General features: G+C 40.3%; 1 protein-coding gene across 2 annotated transcripts; it reads left to right on the top strand.

The window, feature by feature from the left end:
- The first annotated feature begins 1,482 nt into the window (after window positions 1–1,482).
- On the top strand, window positions 1,483–24,100 carry UBE2D3 (ubiquitin conjugating enzyme E2 D3). Of its 2 annotated transcripts, none has more exons than XM_030238744.2 (7): window positions 1,483–1,905; window positions 15,924–15,987; window positions 16,073–16,104; window positions 18,565–18,642; window positions 19,475–19,580; window positions 20,925–21,018; window positions 22,603–24,100. In XM_030238744.2, the coding sequence occupies exons 1-7, from the start codon at window positions 1,882–1,884 to the stop codon at window positions 22,646–22,648; spliced, it is 444 nt and encodes a 147-aa protein (XP_030094604.2). In that variant the 5' UTR covers window positions 1,483–1,881; the 3' UTR covers window positions 22,649–24,100. The 2 variants fall into 2 exon arrangements, with proteins under 2 accessions (XP_030094604.2, XP_050829364.1); XM_050973407.1 differs by lacking the exon at window positions 1,483–1,905 and adding an exon at window positions 2,674–2,695.
- The last annotated feature ends 770 nt before the right edge of the window (window positions 24,101–24,870 follow it).

The raw sequence follows: 24,870 nt of genomic DNA, 5'->3' as shown, positions 1-24,870 counted from the left end.
TTTTACAACTAATAAAAAACCCCACTGCTTTCCTAATTCACTGCTGCCTATTGTCAAGCTTCATACTAAAAACGTTGTTACACAGTAAGCTTTTCTGAATATTCTGCCTTTTACAGACCAATAATAATTAGTATCCTAAACTGCAAGACAACTAACACTACGGCACTATAATGAACACAAACTGAGTCCAGTGCAATTATGGGGACATCCCCCCTGGACAGCAAATGCCATGTTTGTCACTCTAATACATCCCATCATTACAGCAGAATGGCAGTCAGGCAATTTTTCTCTTCTTGTTTCACGGAAATGGAGTAGGAGTCCTTCCCCATGTAGAAAACTATGTATAAACCTGCACAATTTATTACTGTGTGAAAAAAAACCACCTGGCTGAGAGTGATCTGTTGGCCCATGCTGCACAAAATAAAAAGTCTCCAAGGAGCTGGAAGTGCCACAGATGGTATTACTGTAAATAAAATAATTATTCCTCATTCTCTAGAACTACCCAAAAGGTTGTCGTAAGGTAGGGGTGAGTCTCTTCTAGACTGCCTGCTGTGTGGGGACTATAGGAAACGGTGTTGAGACAGGGTAGCTTCAGAATAGATATTAGAATTTTTTTTTTCAATATTTAGGTGGTCAAGCATTGGAATAGGTTGCCCAGGAAGGTGTCTGTAACTGGCACTGGGTGATATAGTTTAGGGGCAATGCCCCGTGATAGTTGGACTTTATGATTTTAAAGGTCACTTCCAATTTTGATGATTATATGACTCTCTTTGATGCGTCTGGCCCTTGTACTGACATTCCACGTCACCATATCTTCCCTTTGGTGATGTTTTTTCCCCTGTACTGAGACACTTGGTTTGGTATCCTCGTGTGTGCCGATACGCCACTAAAAGGAAGCGCCCGGGCCCGTTACCCTCAGACCAGGCCCGCGCTCTTCCTGGGCAAGAGCAGCGCTTTAGCTTAGTCATTCGCACCACGGCGAACGCTGCAAACCCTTCGCTTTGAGGCTCCCGCCTTGCTCCGTGCCCAGATGCTCCCGGAACGCCCGTGTCCGTGGGAGCGCCGGTTCTTCCCAGGCGCCAGGCGGGCCGAGCCCCGCTCCAGCCGCTCGGGAGGGGGGCGGGCGGTGACCCCTCCGCGGCGCTGACAGCTGACGCGCGGAAGAACACCGCGCCGCCGCGTCAGCGGGCGGACCTAGATCCGGCCGCTGCCGCCATTTCGCGGGGAGGCGGGCGGGGCGGGACCCGCCGTCAGCGGTGCGCGCCCGCCGCCGAGCCCCGGGGGCCGCCGAGCTGCGGAGCCGCCGCGACCTCCAGGAACCGCGGGCAGGAAGACCGGCACAGCGGTCCCGAGGCGGCGGCGCCCGCGGGCAGCCCCAGAACCTTCCTTCCCCGGCCCCGCCCGTTCGCCCTTGGCCCCGCCCCTCGGCCCCGCCCCCGGGAGCCGTTGGCGGCGGCGTGCCGGGCCCGGCCCCGCCTCCCTCCCTTCCGCGGCGTCCGGGCCTGGCCAGCGGCGGCAGCGCGGGGCTCTCTCGCCCTTCCTCTCTCGCTCTTCCCTGGGCGGGTGACGCCTCTCGGCACTCCCGGCACTTCGCACCCTCTCCCGGCCGTGACGGGCGGCGGCGGGCGGAGCGCTCCCCCGGCAGCCTCACCGCCCTGCTGCCCGCAGGCAGGCAGGACTTCGGGCGGCCGGCCGGTCGGGCGCCCCCCCGGCTGTTTCCGGAGGAAGGAGAAGAGCAGCTGCCCCCTCCCCCCTCTCCGCCTTCCTCCCCGTTCTCCTCCTCCTCCTTCTCCTCCTCCTCCACCTCCTCCCTCCCGGCCCCCCGAGCGGAGCGCGGAGTCACCGCGGCGCGTAGACGGGCCCGGCACTCGCACACACACAATGGCGCTGAAACGCATCAACAAGGTGAGTGAGCACCGCGGCTCCTCCTCCTCCGCCGTCCCCCCCCCCTCCCCCTTCACCGCTTCGCCCTTCTTTTTATTGTTATTTTTTGGGTGTTTTTTCTTCCCCTTCCCCCTTCGCCTCCCTCCCCCCCTCGCCCCTTGAGGAGACGGGCGGGGGGGGGAGAGGCGGAGGCTGAAGAGGCCGGGAAGCGGCCGCTCCTTCCGGCGGGGCAGTGGCCTGGCTGCGGCTGCGAGGCCGCTCCTGGCCTGAGCTTGGAGCTCGGCCCCGGCCCCTTCCTGAGGGCGGAGGCCGGGGGGGGTCAAGAGAGAGACAGCTCTCGGGGCCGCTCTGATGTCAGCGCAGCCCGGGGTCGCTGCCGCTGCCCTTCCGCCGAAGCCGGCCCGGATGGCGCCGGCCCGTGTGTGCCGAGGGGTTTCGGCGCGATGGAGGCGCTGCCCGGGGCAGCAGCTGGGCCCCTCGTCCGGGTTCTCCCCTCTGCTGTGCAACTTCTCTCCCGCATTGTAAGATGGCGGCGGGTCCGCCTGGCCCGGGCGCTTTCCGGGATCCCTCGCGTTCCGCAATAACGCGGCACGGACGCACGGAGCAGCCACCGCAGCGCTGCCGTCGCCCCGCAGTCGCCCCTCTCCGCTGCCCCGGGGCCCTCCGGACACCCGGGAATCCATCGCCCATCCGGGAATAGCTTCCCCCCGCGCCCGGCGGGAGCGCGCTGCGCGCCGCCGCCTCCCCCCCGTTGCACAATCGGAGCCGGGTGGAGCAACTTCGCGGCGGCTAACTCGGAAAAAATGCCGAGGTGATGAAAGTTTGTTGGTTGGGTTTTTTTTTTTTTTTTTTTTTCCCTTTTCTTTTTCTTTTAGTTTTTAGGGAATTCTTTTTGTTTGGTTTTTTTTGGTTTTTTGGGTTTTTTTTTTTCTGTGTGGCGGTGGTTGTTTTTTATTAAACCGCTCCCGGGGTAAGAAGGCTCTCGGCGTGAGGTTGCCCCTAAGTAGGTTTAGGTTGTCTCGGCAGGTTTGAGAATTGCTGGGATGTAATGGCAAAAAGCGTTGGGGAGCGCAGCGGCGTAACCGGGAAGTCGCTGTTGGTCTGTGCTTCTTACGCGAGCTACGTGGAGCATTTACGTGTTTCAAGAGCTCAGAGGAGTTTCTTGGTCATCTCATAGCCTGCCAAGATGGCAGAACGTCAGTGTGTCCTGAAATCGTTGAATTTCAGAGCACAAAACACCTTTTGTAGACGGTGTGTAAACTTCATGCCGCCTGTTAGTCTCGCTTTAATTTCACGCAGTGCCTGTGGTCATATTTTAGACAAAAAAAGCGATTTTTATATTTTTAGTGAATGGATAGTACTGTTACCCTCGAAAATTTTAAATCCATTCTGGATAGCTGCTTGAATTTATTGTCTTTGAATTATGGCTGTTCTCTGGCAAGAATTTCAAAACAATTCCTTTCGAATCTGCCATCAGAACTTGTTCCCTGTATTAGTGGATGATATCACTTGAGTTGAAACACAGCTAGGATACTCCCTGGTATGCTTTGTCATCAGCTCATGCTTATGAAACACGTTCAGGCGCTGCAGGTAAGAATTTATTGTCAAATGTAAACCAAGACAACCCCCCACTTATGTAGTAATCTGGTGGTCAGAACCTGGAAACGATTCAGCGTGACTCTTGAACCAGTAAGTCATCTCTGACTTCAGCGTCTTGGCCTGCTGTGTGCAGTCCTGTCCTGTATTGGTCCTTATGCTCTATTGCACTGTGTAGTAGGACGGTTCTTCCTTTACTCTTGCAGGAGTTTAGAATTGGGAAGATAGTTGAGTTAGGGGTTTTTCTTTTTGCCTGTTTTGTGTGTGTGTGTGTGTGTTTGTGGTTTTTTTATCAGTGTAATCACACCACACTACAAGATACACTTTAAAATTCACATGGAGTTTGTAGTTTTGGTTTTTGTATTTTTAAGCCTGGAAGGTGAACTTTATTTGTGAAGTGAAACCAGTCTTTGCACGTTGGTTTCTTTCTTGTACTGGTTTCCAGTACAAATGTTTACAGGGGCTAATGCTGACATAAAAAACCATCAGGGCCAGTTAACAAAATGGTTCTGAATGTAATTTTAATCCTGTCAACCAGTAAAGCCTGGAGAGAACGGCATTGTCACTAGTAAGCTGGGATTCCCTGTCTTCCAGTTGTAAGATGACAGATCAGACCTTGGAACTCACTGCTTCCTTGTAGTATGTCTTTAGCAGTAGATGAGAACAGGCTAAAGAGAAACCAGGACCTCAGAACATTGTAGTCTGATTTAGTTTGTGTTATTACTTGTCAGGACTAGAATTCATTGTCTCCTGCAGCAGATGACATCCTGAATGTACCAGTGAAGATATTTTAAATTTGTTTGGTTGACTCCCTCTTTGTGGACTTGACATATCAAACAAAATAACATTCTTCATTATATCGAGTAAACTAAACTTTAAGACTCTGTTAGTGTGTGCGTGTGTATCTTTAATTTGAAATCTATTACACATTCTGAATGCAACCACTCTTAAGACATAACTGGCAAATTCTACTTCTGAATTGAAAATGAAAGTAAATGAGTATTTATGTGTTGGGTTGTCTGCTTCTGGAACATTTACCAAACTGAAGTACTTGTCAGGTAGACAGCCAATCCCAGACAGATTATTGTTATGCTGGAGTTTGTCGTGGCATCAGTGCCATCTGCTCTGGGGGCAGATGTGCTTGTGTTCGATTGGCAAAACTCTGTCCTTGATATGGCTTGCTTTGTCGTTGTTTTATGATAACAAGCAAGTTCTTTTCCCTCATAAAATTGAGTGCTTTCTTTCCTGAGGATGAAATTTTTCCCCTTTCCCCCTCCCTACCACCCCCAGAATTACCAAGAAATTCACATTGATTTATGAGCATGTATATAAATGCTTGGTGCATGCTGTGGCACATTGTCTTGGTCTGAAGTGTCAATGGTGCCTGCTAAAAACACATCCTGTAATTGCTGCAGCATGCTGAAGCTTCCGCTTCAAATGATGATGATCTGGTAGCAGGGAAGCATTTATGTAGGAGTAGGGAATCAGGAATGCATAAAATTTGGAAAACTTGTAAATGCTACAACATTGGTACACACATCCGTTTTATCACTGCTGTATGCATCCATTAAAGTGAGGTAATGTAAGTGGCCTAAGTGATCTTGATAGGCTAAAAATAGAATTAATACAGGAGATGTATGCATAAAATGTCTCATCTGTGTAAGCCTTAAGAAAGCTTGTGTCTGCTGTGTTTTATGGCCATTTGATTAAGCATAGCACAAGCCAGCATCATTATATTGGAATAATTTATTAGAAAATCTTAAGTGGACTTGGCATCCTGGAAGCTAAAGGCTGAAGGTGACAAAACCATTTATTGTTATTTAAGTACAGATAGAAGGCTTCCATTGACACTGGTGGAGTGGAGACGGAATTAACTATTTTCCTCTGGCTATAGCCTCCAGCACTGTTCCTAGATGTATAATTAATTGCAACTTTAACCCCCCTTCTCCAGATGCTCATAGTAAGAAATGCTGCTAACCCTGGAAATAGAGTATTTTTCAGAGATGAGGTGTAATATGCATCAATGAGGACTGCATGGAAATCTGCTTTAGTTTAACCAAAGTTGAAGAGTTGGAAAGCCTGCTTATTACTTAATTGCTACTTTTTTTCTTTTGAACTTGGTTTGAATTAATAAAAACAATCTATAATAAAGCTGTTTGGAATTAAGTTTTCTTCTCTGGATGTAACCCAGAACACTTTTGCGGGCAGTCTTGGATTTTGTTTACTGGGCTTTCTCGAAGTTACGTGATTGATCTCATGCTTTGAATGAATGAGTAGAAATAAGTCTGGATTTGTGTGTTTAGGAGCTCAGAAAGTTAAGATTAGCTAGCTAGTGAAATTCAGTTGATGTAAGCTTAGTTGAAATGCTTTAAACCTTTGTAAATGCTCTCTCCATGTATTGAATTACCTTTTTACTGTAATTTCACTGAACTATTGTGAATGTCCAGCGCTAGACTGAGGCCCTGCCTTGAGTGGGTAATTCAGTGCAACTATCGCACTTGGTGGTAAGAAGGTCACATTGAGCCAGAAGGCAGTGGTTGGTTTTTAAATCATGATACTGCAGTAATGGAGTTTGGGAGGCCCTAGTATTGAAAAACTTAAATGTTTTTTAGAGTCAGAATAAAATATTTGGCATTAGATAAAAGCTGTCATTGCTTAAATTATCTTTAAGATTTTAGCTTATCCGAAAGTAAGTGACAGTTCTACTATGAAATTAATATCATTAAAATGGGTATAATGGTTCTTAATTAGGTAGGTTTGGTACTCTGTATTGAAGGCCAGCATTTATTAGTAAATTACTGTATATGTTTTAAGAACTAGTCATTTTTTTATGAGAGAGGAAAACTGGTGCTTCCTTAGGTAGAAAGTTTGGACTGTGATAACTTAAAGATTTCTTTTGTTAATTGAACACTGTGCTTGTGAAACAAGTTCCCAGTCAGCATAGAACTTTAAATGTGTGCATTGGAGTGGGAAGAGAATGGGGATTGTTATCTCACTTAAGTGATTTACAGAACTTCAGAGATCAATATTCCATTAGCTGGGTACTTCTTGCATACTTTAAAAAGAGTCCTCCAGTATATCAAGGATTTAGGTGGGATAATGTATACAGAGTAAAAAGGGTGGCCAGCTCTTATGATCTTTATGATCATTCCAGCTCTTAGAGATCTCGTTTTGAAAATAAGTGTGCTTTTGCTGTTATTCCTAGTATGGGTTTCTTCTACAGAAGGCCTGATGTGGAACTCTACAGAATGAGCTCCCTTTGACTTCCTGCCCAGTCTGTAACCAGTTTTGAGGCTTTTCTCTGAGCTCAGAAATAATGGGTAAGGGAGTGGAGAAGGATGGAAACAGCTGTAAGCAGCAGCTGTTGGGTACTGAGCAGTAAACTGTCTCTTGCCAAAGGCATCTCTCTGTTCCTTGTGGAGCCCAGTTCCAGCCTGGTGTTATGCCCTCCCTACCCGAGCACGTGTTCTCTGCATCCACTGGGTTGAGCTGTTGGATGAGAGAGAGGATGGAGGTTCTTAACCTTCTCTGAGATGTCAAGTGACAGCTGGTAAGGTGGAGTGGGAACGGGTTGAGCTTTTGTGTTATTTGGATGAGCTTTTGTGTTATTTACCATTCCGGGTAAGTCTTTCTGTTGCAAATAGGAAGATTTTGCCACTTTTAACTGTCTGCCCTGTGCTCTTGTGTAGGTCCCTCCCCTGTGCATCAGAGCTGGCCGATGGGAACTTGTGGTCTGCACTTGAGCCTTAGGTCTGATCTCTCAGAATAAGCTGACTTCTGTTGATGGTTTTAGGCTGAGATGCTTTAGCTTATATTGGAAGGGCTGAGTTACCAGCATTCTTTCCTGTGATTGATTCGATGTAGTAACCTGACAGTAGAATATGCAGAAAAAAAAATTAAGAAATGAAAGCAGCATTGTGAATGTGTGTTTGTGTATATAACTACAGTCAGGAGTACATTTTTAAATGTGGTTGCTTTTTGCTAAGTTGGTCTTAAAGTCTTAAATTGTGTAGAGTTGCACATGCTTGACAAAGTTCTGTAAACTTAAGAATATAAATTTAATATCTTAAACTCTAAATGAAAATGCAGAGATTTTTGAAAAACCCAAACAATGAAACTAGTTTCTTTTCACTGCTCTTCTATAGGGCATAGATCTGATTAAACTTCATAGTTGTGTTGGGGAAGCTTTGCAAAAAAAAATAGTTAAAATTACTTTCACAAGTTTAAATTGGTGTTTATGCCTTTAGCAACTCTTTGTAAAACACTTGGATGTGGACAAGTTTAATACTGGAAAATAGAGCATTGCAGGATTCAGGACTGAAAGCTAAATAGATAATAGGCGGATTTTTACCAACAGTAAACTTCAGTATTAAATTTTTTGTGTAGAGGAAGCCTTTGTTCTGAACATCATCCTTTTGACACGTGTGATGCACTAGACGTCTTCAAGATCTCCTGCAGTTTTTTCCACTGTAATCATGATAGATTTTTATTATGGTCTTAAGAAAGCAAGATGAGAGGATTGTGGACTGCTTTGCAAATGTTACAGCCCAGTAGATAAAGGTGACCAACATTTAAACCTTCCACAAGCATCTGGACACCAGAGTTGCTAGCTGAACTGAGTGCAGATGCTGAAGTGCTTTAGGTCTTTCTGATGGGGAAGGCAAGAAGATTGTATAAAATGTTCTGTTAACTTTATAGTGAGCTTTCTCTGTAACCTGGAGTTAGGTTGGCCAGGTGTTCATCACCTCTGTGAGCTCTTCTAAGTGTCTCATAAGTAAGTGCACTGCTCAAAGGCAGTACTTCTCAACCTTTGTTGGCCTATTTGAGTAGTAATGCCAAAAAAATCGCTTAAATCAGATAAATGCAAAGTTTGTTTTTCTTTTTAGCCTTAATTGTAAGTTTTTCTTGCCTTGAATAATATAGGAGGATCTCCTGAATTACTGTTTGCCACATGAACAAGACCCCCTTTCTATTCCCCTACTTCAGGATGCAGTCTGCTCATAAAGATGTTTTGAAACTTTTTTTTAAAAAAACTTCCCTCATTTATTTTTTAAGATCCTTCTTTACATCATTATTCTCTAGCTAGCTGAGGTGGAACTCAACTGTAAGAGCAGTCATTTGTGTTTTGTTTTGGTAGTGGTTGGTTTAGTTGTGTTGGTGTGAGTTGATTTTGTGTGTACCTAATCCTATAGACAGGCACTTAGAACGACTGTGAAGGGTAGTTTCAGAAATAGCATAATATAATATATGGTAGGGTAATTGTACAGTGTAGTTAAGGTAGTATAGTCAGTCCCACATAGTTGTGTCCATATACTTCACTGCTAGGCTATATTGTAATAACTTTCACGTGTATCTTTGTATTCATTTAAAATATGGACTGGTGAAAGTCAAGACAGGTTTTTAAAAGGAGAGCTGAGTTTCGGACTTTGTTAGGTTAATTAATAAATTTCAGAATAATATATCAAGCTACTGCTAAACAGTGAATCTACCATACTGATTACAGATGTGGCATTACTTGTTAAAATACTAATTTGATAACTCTGTTGCACCGTCCTCATTTTTTTTAGAACATGGATAATTGTAGCTTTTCCGAAAGTGCAGACTGACTAAAGTTGTGCCCCATTGAGGCCACTTGTCATTTCTACAAAAACTTGTCCTGTGCACTGCCAGTCTCCAAAGTTGTTGTTTGTGTAGTTTTGGCAAACTCCGGGACTCTTTGTCACATGAAGTGCAGGGTGTAGAGATGCCGCTTCTGGTTATGCGTCAAATGCTGTTCTAAGTTACTGTGCCCCCAACAAGCTGAGGGGCAGCATAGCATGTTGGGAGGCTCTTGCAAATGCTGCCAAACTCCATCATCTAAGGAACAATGAGGCAGCATTGGTGTGAAAATGTCTAGCACAACGCCCAAATCACATTTCTGAGAGGTAGCCATCAGGACAGAGTGCTGTTCTTCGAGTATAGACTTCTTTCCACCTGCATCAGTTTACATTTGTCGGTACTGAATTGCACCTGTCCCTTTGTTTCACAGTCATTCTGTTTCATTTTAGCAAGGTTCATCTTGGTGTTTCTTGTGTGGCCTTTGTTTTTACCAGTTACCCTCTTCTTTGAGGGCTGCATTGTAGTCCTTGGTTACAGAGCCAAAGATTACTGTGGTTCTTGCAGGAAAAAACTCCCAAGGGAAAAGTCATGCTAAGTTTCAGTGTCCGGTATTCAGAAGCTTGGAAATAGCAGAATTAAAATACCCAACTGTCACTGAATGACTCAGTAGTTAACCAGTGCTTCACTTCACACTTGCCTCTTCAATGTACTTAGCCAATGTGTATAGTCCTCCTTCTCCACTGACACAGGAGTGTTTTCATAAGCTCTGCTGTTTTCAGGGTATGGTAATTGTTATAATACCTCAGAATTTGTGTGTTAAGCAGTCAGATTTTCTTCATCTTGAGTAAGACAGCTTCTGTGGTTTTGGTTACTTTAAGGGAAACAAACTGTACTTTTGGGTTCAAAGCACAGCCACAGGTGTGTAGCTGCCACTCTTTTTTAAAGTTTGTTCTGAAAGCCTTTAGGGAGTGACCAGGAAAGCAAAGTCTGTAACTGCATTCCTTTTTCATTTGAATCTATCCAACTACTCTGCAAAACATTGGAATAAATTGCCATTTTAGTTGCAGTAACTCTGAATTTTCCCAAAACCCATTACCTGCATTGTACACCTTCCAGATTCCAGAACAGATGAGAACAGCTGTAGACAGTACTCTCATTCACAAAGGCCTTGTGTACTGAAAGGTAGGTTCTTTGAAGAGATAGTAGGTAGTCACCTGAGTAGTTTATATCACAGTCCAAGTACACCGAGTGATTTAATTACAGTGGCACAGCAGTTTGGCATTTCCTTCCTTGAGTGTGGGGCTTAACACATGAATATTTCAATGTTTTTCTTATACCACGATACTGCTAGACACTGTACAAACAATATGTGAGGTGTAGGCTGAAAAATCCAGTACTAAGGACTGAAGGGAGAACCATGAAAAACAGAAGCAGAATAACCAAAATAGGGAGAACTACAACTGTTACATTGCTAGTTGTGTTTTGGGTTTCATGTGTTTTCTCTGCATAGTTGTCCTTTTTTAATCAAGAGGAGCCTACGTCTTTCTGTATCTGCACTGCCATTACACGTTGCTTTTATCTATTTATTTTCACCAAAAGGCCAGCTTGTTTGAAGCAGATAATTTTCTGCTGGTTACATTTGTTTTGTGATGTCTATTATGCCATTGCTTTCTTACTCAGCTTAGAAATCCACATTCAGTGTCCTTACAAACTATTATTTTCTGCTTCCAGGTGTAATTAATTTCCATGCTGAAATGAATGTTTCAAATGCAGGTGTGTGGGATGAGGCAGTAGTTCTTTGCTGCTTGACACTTCTTAATCTTCAAACAGGCTTAAATGTTCTTCCCCTCCCTTTATAGCTGCTTCCAATCCTTCCTTTTTTAAAGCTGTTTTCAGCTGGGAGCTAATGAGTAAGACTAATGCAGTGATGAATTTTTGGTTACCTAGAGTTTGAAATATCCTGTTTGACACATCATTAGACAAGCAGTCAGGTTAATGAATGTTGATTTTTTTTGATTGGCCTAAGTGTTTGTTTTTCTCTTTGTTCTTTTTTGGTTGGATTGGGTTTCTTTGGGTTGGCGGGTGGGGTTTTTTGTGTGTTGTGTGCATCGTGGGTTGTTTGGGTTTTTTGTGTTATGGTTTGTTGATTTATTTTTTCTTCTGATTTAACTGCATATCACCTTTCATGTCCTCCAAGTTTTGGAATTCCAATTTTCTGGAAATTTAGGGCAAACCCCTCTAAATTAACCTCTCTATGCTTTCTTGAGTACAAACCAGAAAGCTGCAGTATGGTATTTTAACAAATACCTTTTTTATGAACCAATATTAAATATAACTGTGAATTAAGGCCTGTGGAGGACAATCTTCAGCCGTTCTGATTGGAGTGATCTTCTGTCACTATCATTAAAAGGAAGGCCTGGCTATTTCCACCCTAAACTAAAAAAAAATGTAGTAATGCCACAGGAAGTATGGAATCTGACAAATGGGAAGAAACAGGTGTGGATGCTGCAGTATTTGATACCTTGCAAGAAGGCAGCTTGGTAGGCACCAGGCTGTCATCTCTTATAGAATTTTCTGGGACATTAAAACTTGTGGTTTTTTGTTCATGCATATTTGCTTGAGATATCCTTTGTCAGTCTTTAAGGTTTCTTCATTCTTTAAATAGCTTCTATAATCTTTTAAATAGCTGGTAGAGGGGAGTTGTTTGAGGGATTTTTTTTTAGCAACTTCTCTGTCAAGAAAAGTACTTCTGGTTTTATTATAGGATCATAGTCCTGCATTTGCTCTCACAGGTCAAAGTTTTAAATCCTCACTTGAAGCATAAGCCATATTTTCTGTGTTGTGATTATATTGCTGCAAAACAAGCAGGTTTTTTAGTTAGCTTTTTTATTAGCATTTTTTCTTGAATATACTGGTTTGTGGTTTTTTGTTAGCTTTCTGATAAATGTATAGTGAAAAAGAAGGGAGGAGATAAAAATGGGGCTGTTTCACCAGTGAAACTGAATCTTGTTAGCAACTTAATGTGAAACTGGCAGAGAACAACTTGCTGAATTTCTGCTAGAGCAGATCTGTCTGTTGTGATGAGTACTGCTGTTTTATTTCTATTGATCCCTGTTTTCCAAAACTGTTGCAGAATTGTACACATCTTGCTCCTTGTCTGTGTTACATTACTGTTGTCCTCTAACCAGAAGCATTGGTGCTTACTTTTTTAACAGTGTTTTTGTCTGTAAAATGCTGAGTGACTAATCATCCTTTGGAGAGGTAGGAACTATCGCACTTTATATTTGGAAACTGGGACACAGAAACGGTGACATGCTGGAGCTGCACCGGAAACCTCTGGCAGTGGCAGAGACTGCTGGTCACGGTTGTAATTCAAGACTAATCCTTTCCGATAGGTGCATGGTGTGACACTCCTCACCAAATTTGGGTTATTGTTTCTATGTAGTCTTTCACATTTGCCACTTGGGAGTTTTGGTTTGGTCTTTCTTCAAAGCCACCTCTAAAGTGAAAAACTGTAACAACCGATTCCAGGAAAATGTGGGTTCCATTTTGAGGATTTTTAAAAAAATTTGGGATGTAGCTTAATATCACTTCAGAAGGGGAAAGCACCACTGAAACCATGTTAAAAAAAGAAGCAAAGTTGGAGAGGTAGGTACAGTAGAAGGAGTAGGAGAAGCAGAAAGCTCTTATATGGAAAAATATTAGATTCAATATTTATTTGTTATAGAATTGTTACTCTTGATTGCTAAGCTGAGAAAGAAAGTAGGTTTGTATTTATATTGCTGAGTGGGAAGCTTTTTAAAGAAAAAAAGCCCCTTCCTTTCCTTGAACAAAATGCTTCAACTGCAGTCCAGATCTCACAGCCCACGTGCCTCTGCTTGTTCAATTTCCAGTTATTCCAGTTTGCCTGTTGTGTTCAGTAGAGTTGTAGCTTTCAGAAGGAGGTGCTTTTAGAAGTTACTCAGAACTTTCCACTCCCTTGTTGTAAAAAGCCTCCCCTTTTTATGTAGATGTGAAATGTCACTCAACAGAGAGATGAAGTAGGTCTGGTGTTACTGTGAACCTGGGTTTGCTTCATGTTTGCCCAGGTTCTTCCACAGCCCTTCACACTCTGCTGAAGCACACAGCTTTACTACAGGCTTCTCTGACCATAGTACCCTGGAGAAGCAAATACAAGAGTGTGTGCCACCTCAGCTTTTTGTCCCCCAAATTTTAGTGGGTGAATTACTTGCTCTGTGGGTGAAATGGTATATCATTTTTTCCCAGAAGTATCTGTGTATTGAACTGCTTTTACTGAGGTGTTTTAGACCAGACAAAACCTCAGTCCTTTCGTTAATGAAGGTCACTGCTACCTTGTTATCTTGAGCAGTTCAAGTACTTAAAAGGAGTATAGACATGAATTTTGAAATTATTGGAGCCTGGAATATTGAAACTCATTTGTTTCAGCTTTTAAATTTTTTTAGCATTACCAAAGGGTTTTTTGCACAAATGTATCACTGAACTTACTAAATTTAATTTGTGTTTTACATCTGCAATTACTTTTCTTGGTTGAATTATTGATGTTGAATTACTGATTTTCCTGCTGTGGTAAAGTACCTATTTTTATCTTGATTACTGAATTCTTGTTTCTCTGAAGATAGTAGTACCTTTTGAAAACCTCTCTAGTCTAATGCACATATCTCTGACAGTCCACTTTATGCTAATCTTTACTCATCCTTGTCTTCATGCTACTTAATTTTATAATTTTCATAAATTGCATGAAGATTCATCATAGTTCTTAGTCCCTGTGAGAGTTTAAAAGAAACCTCGAGGATCTAACTGTACTTCTACTATGAAATCCAGTACTAACTGTACAACTGCATTAAAATAATAACATCTGTGTCTTTCTGCTTATTCTGTTGCTGCAGTTTGCTTCAAGGGACATGATGTCTTTCTTCCTCTCAGATTTTGGAAGTGATTGCTCATTCTTAGAACTGGAAAATACATTTTCATGGGAAATAAGCCTGATAAACAAAACCTGCTGTATTTGTTAAAAAGAAAAAAATGGCCTGAAAATTAAAATAACCTTTCTATCAGAAGCTTCTTCTACGTTCATTGTTTGCTTTACATGGATAACATAAATCTAAGTTAGCAGATATTTCTGGAGGATAACGAACAACATATGGACCTAAGAAGTGATATTAAGTGGCAGAAAGAAGTCTGTCATCAGGCTCTCCAGTAATATTTGGAGAGTGTAGCAAAATGCATTCTAAATGCATGTACTGTGATGATCTGGAAAGAGCTGTTTCCCACACTTCTACAAACAGCAGCAGTGAAATGAGCTCTGTACTATTATTAACTTCATTGTACAGTTGCTTATCAAAATTGATATGGTTTCATTTTGTAAAACAGTGTGATGCCAGTGCAGAATGGAAATATTATTAACTGGAAAATTCATCAGAATTTACTTGTGTAGGGAGGGGAAACCTGGGACTAAATTTTCTTGATGTTTGGAGGGAAGGGGATTGTTATGGGCTTTGGGTGATGTGGTTTTGTTGTTTAGTGGGGGATGGTTGGTTGATTGTGATTGTGGGTTTTTTTAGTGTATGGACTTGTACGTGTTGAAGTGGTGTTACTCTGTCTGTGTTTGCAGGAGCTATCATCTTACCAAAGAACAAGGTGTTTTATGTTACAAGAAACATAAGTTGGGATTTTCTCCTCATTTTGTGTTGGCTTATACTTAGTAAATTTTTATGGAGTGCAGAATTTGTGAAACTTTAAGGACGTCCATTAGGATCTTCCCAGGCAAGAGTTAGCTGTCTGGATCAAATATGCATATGTTTCCAACATAATAGGTATGCCTGGCTTTCTTAAATGTCTGACAGAGTTCTTGGTTGAATGGCTTGTATAGACTTCCAGGGGGAAAAAACCAACTTGTGTGAAACTGTTAATGTATGAAAGAGGGGCTGAATAGTTTGCCTTTTATCAAGATTTCTGGATATGTTGACAGGTGAAGATTGATCTATAGAAGCTCTTGAAGCCCATTCTGGAGTCAAGGAAGAGCAGGGGAGAAAGAAGGCGGTTGTTACATGCTTTAACTGAAAGTGTAATTTAATTTTACGTCACTGTCCAAACAAATTACTTGTGGACCATTAATGGAGGGCTTCTTTGTTTCCTCCCAACAGTATTTTTACTGCACAAGGAATCCTCCATCTGAAATGTCTGTTTCCATTCCTCTGTAAGTGGCGGAGGGAGAGAACTGTTCCTGCAGTTCAGTAATTTTTGATTTTAAAGGCATAGTTGTCTTAAATGCGAAGTTTAAAATAAACAATACAGATATTTTGCCTGATTACAGCACTTGTGAGCCTCTTGAATTCTCCTGTCTGTTTTGATCTTTGTGACATCCCTAATGCAGGTAGTGGGTAAAGTGAAACCAAGTTTCTGTGGGGTTTTTTCTGGCTGTTCTTAGTTCTAATGCCACATGTTGCTTACAGAGTGCTTCCTGTTTCATGTAGACTCATCAACAGGTTTCTCTCCTTCCACTTCAGGCTTCTCTAGACTGAGTTGTTGTAAATCTCAATCAAAAAGTGATTAGACTTTGCCAGCTTAAGGCTTTGTGTCCTGCTTCTTCCTTCAGCAGGAGTGTTTTCACAGTAGTGACATACATGTATTTGGAAAGGTATAGTCATTGTAGTCATAGGGGGTTTTGGTGCTTGTCTGTTACAAATATTTTTGATACTAATATAGTGGTTCTTAGAGTTGTTAATTGTGCATTCTCTTGTGTTTGTATATGGAAAAACTGTTAAAGGGTTTTGCTAGACATGAAGTGAAAGTTACTATTTTTGGTTGTTTTTGTTTTCTTAAAGGAACTTAGTGACTTAGCCCGTGATCCTCCAGCACAGTGTTCAGCAGGTCCCGTTGGAGATGACAGTAAGTGACTTTAAGTTTTATGTTTTGTTCTGCTGACTCAAAGCATATCATGCCTAGATAATAATGCGGAGTTTTTCTTTTGTAGTGTTTCATTGGCAAGCCACAATTATGGGACCTGTAAGTATTCTGATTCTTGTGATGTAATATTAAATGAGTAGTTCCTACTGAGGAGAAAACTCTGGGATTTGTGGTTTACTTTTGTTAGCTCTTCTTATCCTACGTAAGTTCTAGAGGTCTTCATTACAGTAAAGGAAAGTGAGGGAGGGGAAAAAACCCACAGTTATTTTGTTGTTGCAGTGTTTTTACAAGGACATGTATTTCAACTGAAATAACCTCTAGAGCAATGTTAGGTATTATTACTGAATATCTAGAAACTTTGTTTGCATTTAACTTTTTCTAAAGTTTTAATCTAGCATGAACTTTGTACTAGGACCTGGTTCTACTGTCAGGAATCAGTTGGAATGTTTTTGTGTGGATCTTAGAAGGGAATCCATATTTGGTCTGGTGTAATGCTGAGATCTTGAATATTTGAAAGAATAGAAGAGGGAATAATCACTGAAATGTGAGGTTTTAGTTATGACTGGAGAAAAGAAGTCTGGGTTGAATGTTCCATAAGCATCTGTAACCTGAATGGGACTTTTTCCTCATTAAGGAAGCCAAATGTTTGCTTTTGTTGAAAACAGCCTGGAAGCAGTTCACATCTGGAGTTTTCTGGTTACCTTTATTTAAAAGACAAAACTTGTAACTTGTGAAGACAAGCCTTTGGTGAGGCTACCAAGTAGGCATTAAATATCAGTGATGCTGAATTACCCTGGCTTTATATATAGCTACGGGTGTGCTATTAGGAGGTTGGCTATTAGAGGTTCACTGGACTGAAAAATGTCTCTTCATCCCAAAGTGCCTGCTCATCATGAATTGTAACTAGGCACCTCAAAAAGATAGAATTGTTCAATAGCTATATTCCTACTTAAATGGCAAGGAGTGTTGTGCACTACACTGGATATGATGATTCTATATGGCTGGTGTCTGCATGGTCACGAGGTATTAAGCGCTAGTTGAATTTAAATTGGGATTATTATTTTTAGTTTTCCCTTGTGGTTTAATAATGTACAGCTCCTTTTTTCCCCATGTGGTTTTCGTGGTGTTAAAAGGTCTGTGTTCCTGTTTCCAGATTGGGCAGTATCCTGACAGAAGTGTGTCACTACGGTGTCAGTAGTTCTAGTGCTGCTGTGGTGCTGCCTTTAATAACAGACCAGGATTGTAGAACCAATCATCTGATCTTCACCTCTGCAATAGGATATTGTGATTTTCCTGGATAGGTGTATGAGATACCTATGAGATAGGTGTTGGTTTAACACATTTTAAAGAGGAGTTTCTGTAATTTATAAAATGTATCCTCAGAATATGTCCAGTGAAAAGGTTGGTATTTTTTGGCTCCTTAAGGCCTCATATGGTATCTATTGACCAAAATATAAGAGTCTTGATCACTAAATTTCATCAGAGACAGCATAGGGTATAATCTACATGTTGAGGGTTTGAGTCCCTTGTCTTGTGGTGCAAATTTTCTCTGGTATTTAAGTAATACATAGTTGTTTCTTTACATTTAAGAAATGTTTTTGCAGTTAAGGTGAGAATTCTATTTACAAATAATGCAGAAATGTACTGTGTATGCCTCATATTTATTTTCCCTAGCCCTGATCCAGAATTAACAGCAAAGTATTCTTCAGGTTAAACAATGAAATTGTAAGCTCTATTTCAGAACTTTAGTTGTAATTTTGAGTTAAAAACCTTTTGCTTCTTTCTTCTTGTAACTACTAACTTACACAATCCCTATTTAGTCACTCCAGTTTTTTCTTCTTACTATAATCTTTTTTTACTACCCACATGTTGCTTTACTGCTTATAGTTGACACCTGAATGAATTATCCCAGTAATTCTTTCTTTGGATCAGGGAAATGTGAAATACTCTCTGGTAGTAGATTACAGGGAATTTCTAATACAGAAAGAGAGGAAAAAATCACTTGAATTATTATTATTCTTTTGTCTGTTTGGTTGTGCTGGTAGGATGGATAAGATTTTTTTGGGGGATTTTTCTTCAAGGAACAGGGGTCTAGCTGTGTACTCACAGGTTTTCTTCAGGGCTGAAGCTAAGGACAGAATTTAAGAGAGAATGGGAGTCCGCGGTCCCTCTAAACTTGGGTGTTTACATCAAATAAGCTCCAAAGAAAGAACAGGAGGTTTTTGAATCTGATGGGACCCCCACTCTTTTAACATTACTTCTTGGAGCTATCTTAAAAGCATTTGAATGCTTCTGCCCTGTAGTCCTGAGTGGATTGTCAGAGCTGCTGGGTTTTGTGATGGGTTAGCTTGGAGAAGTCCACATGGAAAGTGATGTGTATATGTTCTGTATTACTTAGCTTAGGAAGTAAGAATTGAATTTTAATTATGTCTCACTTGTATTGGTGGGTTAAACATTTTGGTTTAAACAAACTTCCTCTCAATTTATTTAAAAACAAGATCTTCACTGATATTTAGTACTAAAGATGATAATAGGAGAATTATTTGTTTGCCTTGACAGAACGACAGTCCATATCAGGGTGGTGTATTCTTCTTGACAATTCACTTTCCCACAGACTACCCATTCAAACCACCTAAGGTAAGTATTCCCGTGTCATTTGTGACATTAGTGCTTTTTAAAGAAGTCAGTACAGGACAGAAATTGCCAGCCTCTGTATTGTAGTATTGTCAAGTTCTCACTTCTTTTCAGGCATTCTTACTGTCTATTAGATGTGTGGGTTCCATTCTGACTACCACAGGAATTGTGTGTGTTAGCATATTCTTTATGAGCAAATCCATGTGTGTGAATTCCAAATGTCTTAAAGTATTTGGGTTCATTTCTGGTTTTCTGAATTGATAGGAAAACTTATTAGCTTCGTGTTACTATAATAGAATTCTTCGAGGGGACTGTCAAATATTAGTGTAGCTGTTTGGATTGGTCTGTAGGAATGTGACACTGCGGATAGAGGTTTACTTGATGAGGGCCTAAAATCAAGTGAAGGGGTTATTTGTTTAGAGTTTGGCAGTAATTGCAAAATATGGTCTTTTTTGGTAGCTTTATCAGCCACTAGCTTTGTCTTCCAATTTTCAGTCAATAGGAAGGCCTACCCTTGGAGTCACTGCAGTGTTGGAAGTTCCTTGACTCTGTGACAGTGGGGTTACTGTGGTTTAGGCACTGCTCTTGGGTGTCTTCATCAAAGGCAGCTGGGATTAAAACACTCATACTTGCCCTCTCTGGTTGTAAATAGTGCCTGGTAGTGGAGACCAAAGCTTATGGCTTGGGTACATTTCCCTGAATTTGATGCAGTTTAACTGCTTAATCCTTTTCTATTTGAGTAAATGGAATTGACTGATAGCTTGTCCAAGCAAAACAGGTGCAGTTATTGTCATAGACCTAAATGCACTCTTCATTTCTTTGTTTTTTGTTGCAGGTTGCATTTACAACAAGAATCTATCATCCAAATATTAACAGTAATGGCAGCATTTGTCTTGATATTCTAAGATCACAGTGGTCTCCTGCTTTAACTATTTCTAAAGGTAACTTTTGTGAATGAGAATTTTTTCCATCTTGTGCTGAATACTGTGCTTTTAGCTTTGATTGTGTAAAGTTCTTAATCATCTCTTTGATTTTCCCTTAACTTACCTTCCTCATTAAAGCCTATGCCTTATCAGTTTGATGATACTGCGTTTTTAATGGACTTTTTTTGCTAACACTTTCTCATATGTGACTGTTTAAGGCCTTGTCTGGTCATTTACTTGCTTCAGTATTCCTGGAAGAGTTTACTGGCTTGGCCCAGAGGAATTTGCTGCTATTTGGATTGAACTAGGCCTGTGTTGGGGTGTTCAGGCTAAGGCTAAGAAACTGCTTGTTTGGAGCTGCCCATGTAGATACACATGCATATTTAATGAAAGATTAATTTCAAGTCAGTTTTTAATATTGAAATTTGCATAATTTTTTCATCCTGCCTAGAGTTACATGCATAGTTCTATTGGCATATCTGTGGTAGATTAATAATCTGTTATTGATACACACTGCTGTGTACCACGGTGCACAAGCATTGCATTGCATTACTTAATGAACTAAGTTTACTGATCCTACTGATATCCTATGATAAATTGATGTTGTGTTGCAAGAGAAGATTTGTGGCTTTCCTCATTTTACTGCAGTAAATAACAGATAATTCTCAAATATTTTCATCATGATCTAATTGTTTTGCCTCAAAGCCACTGGTCACTGTGGCTTCAAAAGATCCCTCAAAGTGCCCTTTTGTCTATAGAACTTGTAATTCCTGTCTGTCCAAACAGTCAGTTTGTTATTTGAATGTGGATCTCCTACATTTTAATGCTTCACTGTTTTCTTCTAAAGCTTCTGTGAGAGTAGAAGATGAAGTCCGCATAGTTGCCCACAGCAACTATGAGATCCTGAGATGTTCCTGAGATATTTTACAGCGTGCGAGTAGTTTTATCAGTCCAGTCCAGAATATTCTTGCCTTACGTACAACAAATAAAGAATTCAGTCTGATTTAAAAACTAGAAACTAAAATTTGAGGATTTTCTACTTTTAGTGATAACCATGGGTATGCTGTTCATCAGAGTACATAATGTGCTTTTGTGTTGGCTGCTACATTACATCATAGTGCAGGGGACAACAGTACTGTTCTCGTGTGTGTGTACTGACAGCTGTAAGTATTGGGAAATAGGAAGCAAATAGTTCTTACAAACTTTTAATTTAATCTGGGCCTTTTCCTTAAGAATGAGTTATGAATTCATATTGGCTGTTTATCAGGAAAACCACTTCTAGGTTCTGTCCTGTGATGACATTGTGCTACTGTAAAGATCTGTGCTTCATATTTTCTGAGATTGCCTTTTTTTTTTTTACAGTTCTCTTATCCATTTGTTCACTGTTATGTGATCCAAATCCAGATGACCCACTAGTGCCAGAGATTGCACGTATCTATAAAACAGACAGAGACAAGTAAGTACAGAATTGTGCAAGACTGGTATTTTAACAGACTGTAAGAGTTCATTGTCAGACAGCAGTTGTGTTCAGTGAGCCTTTTGTGAAGATCTGAGATGGAGAAAGCTTGTGTGTCAAAGATGTGAGTAGTGCATAATTTAAAAACAAAGGAGCTTGGCATCTTTGAAGTTTACGGGTGAAAGAGACTTACCTTTTTCTCACATGCATGGAAGTATTTTACAGTATATATATTGGGGTTTTTTTTTGCTTACCATGCATAAATCTAGTTAGATCTTCATAGTGCTTTTTGAACAGCTTTTTGTTGTTTTGATGCCTTCGTTTGGCAGCAGCTTGGCCTGAAATTTTGGTTCTTCCCTTGAAAATGGGCAGCAGAATTTTTTCTCCATCTGTGTTGCAAAAAACATTATTTTCCTTAGGTATCTTTAACATTTTGCGCAGATAGAATTATATGAAGCAGATTTTTTTGGGTTTTATATATATTAATGTTAAATATATTTGTCCAATTAGGTACAATAGGTTAGCAAGAGAGTGGACAGAGAAATACGCTATGCTGTAGGGTAAGAATATTTGCAAATTATGGTGCATTTAACAAAATGGAAATTTGTCAGCACTTGGGTGCTGCATGCTGTAAGGCACTGGATTAACTAACAGATAATGAATGCACCAGTTACTGAACATGGAAATTTAACAGCTTGATCTGTGGTTAGTGTGTAATGTATTGGCTAGTCACTTTCTCACAGATACTACTCTTGCATGGTCAAAAAAAAAAGTTAGTATGAAGTAATTACTGAGTTCTGAGCTACGTTGTCAATTTGTTCTGGTAAGTATTTTACCTAGATTTTGTCAGAATTTGGTTCAAAGTGGCACCCGGTAGTGAGACCTCAAATATAGACAAGACTGAATTCAGACAATCCAGATTTCAATTATCTTTAATCAGCAGTGTCTGTCTTCCACATATAAACTTGGAAATGTATGGGAATTATATTTTGCTTATATAGTTAATTATTAACTTCTTACTGACAAGCATGCAGTTAAGTGTTAACTAATTGTCAGCTCAATTCCTGTGGAAGTAGTGTACTTTAAATAGTCTTCAAATTTTGAGCAGTATATTTGTGTGAAAAGAATATTCAGTGCAATGATATGGTTAGTGTTGTTTTTCTTTAAAATTGGAAATTTGACATTTTGTATCCAGTGACATTATTAAGCAAATAATCTTTACTTATGGCATGGGATATATACTGTAATCTTAACCTGAGAACAATATTCAAATGAAATATTTGTTTATTCCATCCCAGATAGTCTCGGTTCTTCTCTTTCAGTATTTTTTTTCATAACAGACTTCTAGCAAATTTGCTTGCCTTGACTTTAAGGCTTTCCTAAAATCTGGAGAATATCTATCCTAATTTGTGTAGGGAGGGAATTGTTCGGTTTTTTTTGAGTTAAGTATATCTTGGTATAGAAAGAGACTTCTTACGCTGTAAAGAGAATAGAGAGATGGGAATAAAATCATTTAATCATAAACTGCTTAGGAAATTGTCATTTTCATGCTGATGTTAATTCAATTCCTGGTTTTGTCTGCAGGTACAACAGAATATCTCGGGAATGGACTCAGAAGTATGCCATGTGATGCTACCTTAAAGTCAGAATAACCTGCATTATAGCTGGAATAAACTTTAAATTACTGTTCCTTTTTTGATTTTCTTATCCGGCTGCTCCCCTATCAGACCTCATCTTTTTTATTTTTTTGTTTACCTCCTTCCATTCATGCACATGCTCATCTGAGAAGACTTTAGTTCTTCCAGCTTTGGACAATAACTGCTTTTAGATACTGTAAAGTAGTTACACAAGAACAATTGCCCAAGATTCAGAATTTTTTTTAATGGAGCATGTGTATTATGTGGCCAATGTCTTCATTCTAACTTGGTTATGAGATTAAAAACAAACAAACATTCCTCACTGCTCTAACAGATACTGAAGATACCACCTGAAGGGGGGAGGGGAGATGGATGTTCAGTTTTCTCCCATCAAAGAAGTAATATTGCTGTAGCAACATCCATCTTGTTCCAAACCTTCCAGTGTTAGAGAACTGAGGTTTTATTATATACTTTTGCTCATAACTGATGTGTCTGGAGAATTGGTACTGAATCTATAGCATCAGCAGAACAGAAAATGTGATGTATCTTATGCATGTCAATAAAGGAATGACCAGTTCTTGTTTTACAGAGAATGGAAATTGGAAGTCAAACATCCCTTGTATTCCAGAATAGGGTTTAAGAACATTTTTGTAATTCATTTAAATTTTGTTAGGAGGCTTGGAGCTATTAGTTAATCTGTCTTCCAAAACACTGTTTAATATAGCACTGAATAAATGATGCAAGTTGTCAATGGATGAGTGATCAACTAATAGCTCTACTAGTAATTGATTTATTTTCTTCAATAAAGTTGCATAAACCAATGAGTTAGCTGCCTGGATTAATCAATATGGGAAACAAAATCTTTTGTAAAAGCAAAGCTGGTTTTTGTATATACTGTTGGCATTTGCCTCGTTGTTTAACATCAAATAATGATGTAAAGTTCAATAGAGTGACTCTTCTGCCATTTTCAGTTCTAATGCTCAGTCTGTTGCAGGTTGGCACATTGCTCGGCCTGGTGGATGCAGAATTAATAAGCTAACATAGTCGTGTAGCCGTAGTAGGGGGCTGCACTTGGTGCTGGGAGCCCAGCGTTCAAGGATGGACTTGGGACCCAGCAGATCTGAAGCGGTGTATTGTGGAGATACTTCCTGATGCACCTGTGTTTGCTGACTGAGAACCTTTTTCTTCACCTTGTACACTTGACAACTGAAAGATCTTAATGTGGGGGTAATGATGAGGCAAGAAAATTATAAAATAAAGTACTGTTTTGATGTGGGAATTGTCATGAGGCTGTGTTGAAGTGACTTTACTATGTGGGATGTTCGTTGCCATTGAAAAGGACTTGTTCAGCCATGCTGCCATTTACATTGATGACTATTTTAATGCAACAGACACTTTCTTCATGTCAGGTGACTAAACGTGAATAAAGACTCATTGCTATTGGATTTTTGTTCTACAAGAAACATTGTCTTGTGCCATTAGTTTATCTTTCAGCAACAAGGGCATTATTAAACATCTGACTCTTTCCTCCCCTCTTCCTTCATATTTTTTCTTGTTTAATCTTTTTGGTCTCCATTCTTAACATCCATAGCTTCATTTTCTGTAGTCTTGTACTATCACTTTATTGTGCATCTGTGACTTCTCACTGGCACCACTTTTGCACTGCTTATAGTTATGTACATTCTGATTCCTTGTCCCCACATGGATGTGGAAAGCTAGATGTAAAATAAATGTTAAACCTTAATTTTTATAAAAATTTGAACATGTAGTTTGGACATGGTTTGTTCTGGTTCTGAACTATGAGAGTGAACTTGAAATGTTCAAGTTCATTTGGCTTGAATTTAGAAACCTGGGCTCTCTTTAGCAGTACATGCTTCATTGACTACTTTCTGAAATCTGTTGAAGTTGCAGTTCATTTCTGCTTTGCTAACCAGCTTACACCATTTTGCTGGAAAATAGGAATACAGCTGCCAGTAGCATGACAACTGAGGTAAAAGTTTGTAATTTTAAGCTTAAAAATGTGCTGGTCTCAATTGTTTTTTATATTTGTGTTAATTTGATGCTTATTACTTTGTCCTGGGAGTCACAGCCACTGAAATCACTCACATGATCAACTAGAAGATGTTTTGTGAGGTGTAAGGCTGTGCGTGTTGAAGAACACAAAGAAGTGTACATTATGAAGTGTCAGGGAAGAAGAAAATAGTAAAATATTACA

This window comes from Serinus canaria, chromosome 4 (assembly GCF_022539315.1).
Source record: "Serinus canaria isolate serCan28SL12 chromosome 4, serCan2020, whole genome shotgun sequence".
NCBI lineage: Eukaryota > Metazoa > Chordata > Aves > Passeriformes > Fringillidae > Serinus > Serinus canaria.
Note: the sequence above shows the minus strand (reverse complement) of the source record. Positions and strands in the feature narration are given on the sequence as shown.

Excerpts from the sequence above, each read along its gene's own strand:
- UBE2D3 (XM_030238744.2), top strand. The coding sequence starts at position 1,882 with ATGGCGCTGAAACGCATCAACAAG. Across the intron at positions 1,906-15,923 it reads CGCTGAAACGCATCAACAAG|GAACTTAGTGACTTAGCCCG; the intron begins GTGAGTGAGCAC and ends GTTTTCTTAAAG. Across the intron at positions 18,643-19,474 it reads ACCCATTCAAACCACCTAAG|GTTGCATTTACAACAAGAAT; the intron begins GTAAGTATTCCC and ends TTTTTGTTGCAG.